The sequence below is a fragment of the Gavialis gangeticus genome, unplaced genomic scaffold (genome assembly GCF_001723915.1).
Source record: "Gavialis gangeticus isolate Ggan-Ray unplaced genomic scaffold, GavGan_comp1, whole genome shotgun sequence".
NCBI classification, from domain to species: domain Eukaryota; kingdom Metazoa; phylum Chordata; order Crocodylia; family Gavialidae; genus Gavialis; species Gavialis gangeticus.
Genome location: NW_017729032.1, coordinates 71,102,721 through 71,109,270, shown reverse-complemented (window position 1 = coordinate 71,109,270; position 6,550 = coordinate 71,102,721). Strand labels below are relative to the sequence as shown.

The 6,550-nt window shown below is 38.4% G+C and overlaps 1 protein-coding gene across 3 annotated transcripts in view; it reads left to right on the top strand.

Moving 5' to 3' along the window:
- DGKH (diacylglycerol kinase eta) overlaps positions 1–6,550 on the top strand; it is a 283,862-nt gene that overhangs the window by 191,931 nt on the left and 85,381 nt on the right. For all 3 annotated transcript variants that reach the window (XM_019525020.1, XM_019525018.1, XM_019525019.1), the window contains exons 9-12: positions 480–642; positions 2,745–2,853; positions 3,321–3,460; positions 4,812–4,899. In XM_019525020.1, coding sequence (XP_019380565.1) covers positions 480–642; positions 2,745–2,853; positions 3,321–3,460; positions 4,812–4,899 — 500 coding nt within the window. The remainder of the gene's footprint in view (positions 1–479; positions 643–2,744; positions 2,854–3,320; positions 3,461–4,811; positions 4,900–6,550) is intronic.

Below are 6,550 nucleotides of genomic sequence, written 5' to 3'. Positions count from 1 at the left end.
CTTAGCTGGGAGCTATTTAAGAATGTGATATCATTTATATATATATATATATGGAGGGTTTTTGATTTGCTAGGAATTCAAGCTAAGTACAGTGGGATACAATGTGATAGAATTAAAAGGAAAAAGTCAGATAAAAAAGATATTAGTTACCGCTGAAAATGTCATGTTGTGATAATCTGTGATGAACAATTTTGAAACTTTAAAACAACCTTTTTGTTGTGGAAAATAATAAAGCTACTCTCTTCAACATTTTGCTAAGTGTAGTTATTGAGAATACTGGAGAAAGAAGGTAGAGTAGGTAGAATAAAATATTCTTCTTCTTGCTAAATCTAATTGAAGTGTAAGTCATGTATTATTCATGGTAAAATGAATTCCATTTGTCTTTTCATTCTTTTCCCTCTTTTGCTCGCACAGATTCTTTTTGTGGTGCTCATGTTAGAAAGTCTTACATATTTCCTTCTTTCTAATTATGTTTACAGGTTTTTGGAAAGCTACCTGCCCACCATCCTGTGCCAGCCCTCTCTTAGTTTTTGTTAACTCAAAGAGTGGAGATAATCAGGGAGTAAAATTTCTTCGTCGATTCAAACAGTCACTAAATCCAGCTCAGGTGTTTGATTTAATGAATGGAGGACCTCATTTAGGGTAATGAATTGGGCAGTCTCTTCAGTATAGTATGGTACTGTGTTGTCTGTCCCCTATTTATTGTTTTTCTACAATTTTCTAATATATATTTTGAATAGGCAAATAAGTGTGTGCGCGCATAGGTATGTACATGTGTATTATATATGTATGCTACAAAAATGGAATTAAACCTGAAGTAGACTTCTAAATTTCAGTATCTATTCTGGAGGTTTATTGAAATGATTAAATATTTTTTAAAAACACATATTATTCAGATTTTTCATTGGCTCTGTGCTGTTCAGGTTGAATAAAGCAGTTACACACAATGTGTAAGTGCCTTTTTATACTTAATGCATAGTTGCAAAAACATTTTTTCTTTCCCTTTCAACATATGTTGTAACAGAGAAGCCAAATATGGCTGATATCCTTTTGAATTTCTATACATAAAGACATATCTAAATATAAATATATTCTATAATATGGTTGGTTAGTATACTAATACACATGTATTACACATGTACATGTTGCATATTAAATTAATATGTTTACATATAAATACACATTTTTACACATATATTCATTAATACATAATTTGTTTTTGGCTTTGTTTTTCTAACACTTATGCAAATAGATAGATTTATTTGTTGTCACTGAAACAAAACATTTAATTAGCAGGCAATATCAGAATGGCCTGGAGTTAAATAACAAAAATTCTGTGTTAAGGATTTAGTAATTATGGAAGCACTGAATGTAGTTTCAGTTACGGCAGCCACCATTCTACTTGCCATATCTACCAATCAAGCTAACCCTTGCCTTGTAATATCCATGATATTTTAGTCCATGGTCTATCCTGATCAGAGATGTGCCAATTTCTGGAAATTGCTCAGATTACAACTCATTTGCATTTGAAACCTAAACTATATCTTGAATTTAGGTCTCTACTGGTAAAAATGTAAAATGTAGTAACCAATCACATTATTTGTTCTAGCATTTTTAGAGTAGTCTCCCAAACTTCTAAAGGGATTTCAAGATATTATCAAATTATTTTATGTATTTAGATCTGTATTTATATAGGGGCATCACAGCAGTCCCAAAAACTATTTCAGCAGCAGCATTCATGGATTCCAGAATTGTACGTTATAGTACACTTGGAGAGGGAAGGAAAAAATTGTGTAACTGTGCATTAACTGTGCATATATGTCTAGTTTTTGATTTTAAAAAACATGGTTAGTATGACATGCCATCTTATTTTCCTTTTCTCTTAGTCTTGCCTCTTTGCTTGTACTCTCTCCTTTATTTTTCTTTTCTTTGTTACTGATGAGTGTACTTCGTTGTGTACCTAGCCAGGACTCAGAGGACAGAAGAAAGAACTGGAGGGTAGTGGAAGCCAGTAGCATACCTAAGGGGGCAACTGGGGCATCAGGTCTGGGTGCAGAACTGGTGCAGGGAGAGGAGAATTGGGGTGCATAAATAGGAGCCACTATCCTGCTTACTTGGCTGCCACTGCTAGCCTGGCTGCTGTTGTTAGCGACACAGCCACTTATGCTTCCCTTTGCACTGTTACCCATGGTGCAGAAGTGCTCAGATACGCATTGGGTAGTAACAAGACTATGTTTGAGGGCCCAGTATAAAATATTTTGTTTGTCTTATGTTCCCATGATGATCATATGTGCAGGGTTTATCTCAACTTTCTTTCAATATAGAAAAGTCACGTTAGACTGGAGTCATTACTTAATTTTTTCCTTGTGAAAACCTCCTAGTAACAACAATGGTGCCTCAAACCTTTGATATGGATAAGATTTATTACAGCAGTTGGGTGTTCATGATTTAACCCAGCATTTTAACAAGTGCCAATTAAAAAAAAATCTTGAAAACATGATATATTAAAGGAAACTTTTCTGGGTAAAATGCTACACATTGTTTACCAGAAATAGCAGAAGCAGTAGAATGTTTGTAACAAGCTTCATATTGGTTATGTTTAATGTAGTAATATAATGCTTATCTACATACCATGATTCTAATGATTTATAAAAGTAAGTCCCAATAAACAAGGAATTTTTCATTGTAATTTCTTCAGGGGTTAGGTGCTCTAATCAGTTGCATTTTCCATATATACTTTACAGTTTAAGGCTGTTTCAGAAGTTTGACAACTTCCGGATCCTTGTATGTGGTGGAGATGGAAGTGTTGGTTGGGTTTTGTCGGAAATTGATAAACTCAGCTTGCACAAACAGGCAAGTGTGCGCACTTATTTTTGTCGGGGTTCTTTTGTCCTTCCATAAAATAGTAGATACAGGGTCAAATCCAGTAATCCTTACTGTGAGATATGCAAGTATGTTGAATCTCCATATGTGAATCTAAAGTTACTATCTCTTGAATTTGCTAATGCCAATGATGTATAGTTTTAATTTATGTTTACAATAGATTGTGTACCTGCCAGTTTGACAGAACTTTCCCAAGTTTGTGGCTGGAATCATTCATTTATGATTGACGTAGAGAAACATAACCCTTACTCAGAACTCCCATTGAAAATGGTGGAAAATTTGTGTTGAATAGGAGTTGCAGGTTTTGACCTATAAGCTTTAGTTAGTAATCAGCTCAGTAATTAACATATCACGCTTGAAATTGTAAACATATGTCTTGGTTCATGTTTTCACTTTTTTATGTTGAGTAAATGGTTTGCTATGTTGCTGTATTTCAGTGTCAGCTGGGAGTGTTGCCTCTTGGTACTGGAAATGACCTTGCCCGGGTCCTTGGTTGGGGAGGGTCATGTGATGATGACACACAGCTTCCTCAGATTTTGGAGAAGTTGGAACGTGCCAGCACTAAAATGCTAGACAGGTAAGTAATAGCAATGGTGGTAATGTGTTTTTAACAAATTAAAAGGCAGTTTGACTGGTGGGATCATTTATTGGTTTTGGTAGAAAAAGTTCTTATCTTAAAAGTAGTTTTTCTCCTATGATGTTTTACACAGGAGGTGCATGCCAGTGCTTTTGTTCACATAGCAAAGATCCTTAGCAAGGTTCAGAGAAACTAGCGGTCTTGTTAATCTGGACACTTAATCCTTTTTTGTTGGTTATACATAAAGTTATGCATGTGCCTCCTGCCAAATTACATATTGTTCCTGTTTCTAGCTCTTAGACCCATTAAGACAGTGACCCTGGCATAGGAGAGGCATGGGGGGACATGTGCTGCCCCTGAGATTGGCAGCCACTGCTGCTGGTGGTGGCTTCTGTGGGCAGTCGCTGCTTGCCACCACCCTCCCTCCCCTCGCCGCCACCACTGGCTTCTGCGGGTGGTTGCTGCTCGCCATCCTGCCGCTGCCACTGCTGGCTTCTGCAGGTGGTTGCCACTTGCCACCCTGATGCCACTGATACTGCAACCCACAAACCGTGGCTCTCCAGTCTCAGGAGGCACCAGTCACCCATGGACCCTGTACCTAACTTTTGGCCACATTAAGGCAGTGGCCAGCATCCTTTTATAAGCTGTAGGCCAGAACAACCCAGCTGTAGTCCAGTGTGGATTGGGTGGCTTTGGTGGTTCATCAGTAGCATGGGGCTTTCCCCATGCCTATGCTGGGGCAGGCAGATGGGAGCTGCACCCATGTCACCGCTGCTTCTCCCTAGCTTTGGCATGGGCACAGCTTCCAGCTGGTAGCAGAGGCTGCTCTGGGACCAGGTGTCTACAAACTGTCTGTGATGCCTTTGCTTTTTCCTGTTCCCCCTCTGCTTCCACTCTCCTGCCACCCCCTTCTCACCCCCCAGCTGTGGCACACGCACAACTGGAAGTTGCTTGGCCTCATTGCAGCTCCCTACCAGCTCAAAGGTGTGCCCGTGCTCATGCCACAGCAGGGTGGGGAGGCGGGGGGGGAGGAAGTGGCAGCAGTGTGAACTCAGTTTACAGATACCTGGTTCTAGTGCAGCTCCCTGCAGACTGTATGCTGCAAAGCCCCTCGATGATGACATGGCGCCAGAACCACCTGGCCTGTGTCGGACCAGAGCTGGGAGAGTAGGAAGTAGCAGCAATGTGAGCACAGCTGGAAGCTAAAATCCTCTGAAAGACCCATTTTCATATGTGTTTTCTTTTTGTGGCACTTTTTTTTTTTTTTGACAGCTAGAAGAGACTTCTGTGATTTGTTATCAGAAACCTGAGATTTAGAACTTTTAAAAGCTGCTGTTTCTATCTCCTGCAGGTGGAGTATTATGTCATATGAACTAAAATTACCTTCAAAGCCTTCTATTCTTCCAGTTACTCCAGAAGAGGAATCTGAGGAATGTCAGGTGAGGGATTTTTTTTTGCACATAGGTAACTTTTATCTTGGTTGAATACCTACATTGAAAAGATAATTAATACGGCTGTAAGAGGAATGGTTGTAGGAGACAAGAAGTGTGCTCAGCTGCATAGTAAGTGAGTTCATGCCATATGTGATTGGAATTTCTGATTCAAAACTAAAAGCCTTCCAATTATTTTGGCTAAAAAAGGATGAGCAACCTTGTAGGACTACAATTAAGAAAGAGCTCTTTTCAAGAATGAAAATTGTTTTCTTATGAGTGCAAACTATTTACTAAATCACAATGAATTTGGGGAAAAATAAAAAAGAAGAGTATTGATGGGAGAAATGTCTTTTGCCCCATCCTCCTCAAAAAAAACAGCCTGGTTCTGATGAAAGTGCCTGCAATTTTTTTCTTTATCCCCTTTCTGTCCTTTTTTAAAAATCCACATTATTGTTGGGCTAATGGTATAACTTTAGCACAGCTTCTGAACAAGCTGCCTACCCACTGCAGCCATTTCTGACCTCTCTGCTGATCAAGTTAATTGCCAGAAAAGTGTGGTTATGATGGGAAATGAAGTGTCATATTTGGCAAATGTTCATGCAAGTGTCCATCTTAGCTTGAGAATAAATCAGAAGCAGAAACTCGTTAGCAGGTTTGTGATTAATGTAATGGCTTGGGCCAGTGATTCTCAATGAGGGTGCCCTGAGATCCTTTCAAGAGTGGCACACAGTGCCACATAATGTTAGCACAGTTAAATGTAGAAACATGATTTATATGATAAACCAAGAGATTTCAAAAAGAAATCTATAGTGTTAAAAACCTTCTGCCCTTTTGTTGTCTTTTGAGTTCTTTGCAACAAAAGAATTGCTTTATTATTTTTCCATAGTAAAAAATGAATAAAAAAATAAAGCCTGACATTTTCTGAGGGATGCTTTGGAAAGTGAGTCTCTCTAGAGGGCCCTCAAGTCTAAAAAGGTTGAAAACCACTGGTTTAGGTAATGCTAAACCTCTGAGTGGTCAGGAAGTGATGAATTCTGGTGAATTTTTGGATGCAGAGATTGAGAGGTGCTGAGGTACCAGAGATCTGCTGTCTTTTTTTTGCATGCAGCTCTGTTCCCAGTGTGTGGGTACCAGCAGTTTATGGCAGAGACTGTTACATAACTTCATAAGACTGTCAGTATCTTCACATTTTAAAGTAAAAAAAATGGAGGAAATATACAATTAGATCCAGATAGCTCTTCTGTAATGTGCTGTTTAGTTTAAGTAAAAAGAAAATAGTTTTCTTTGGTTACTGTAGGTCATTTTACTATCATCATGAATTATAAAGCATTATTTTGTTAGGTTTTGTGTGTTTTTCTCTGTATCCATCTTAACTGTTTCTGCAGCATTTATATTGTGTTTTACTGAGTTTACAGTATTTCAGGGGAAAAAATCTGATCAGATGTGTTATATCAAATTGCAGCACTGATTAGAAAAAGTTGGATATTGACTCTTTCATCCTTATAATACGATTCGGTCTCAGAGGACCATGGTGTAGCTCAAATATCAAGGTATTTGCTCTTCTAAGCTAGGCTTTATTTTCATCTTAGAGCTCTGGGCTAGGGACAGAAGTTGTGCATCAACTGGTTTAAGTGTTCAGAAACTCATTTTTAACCTG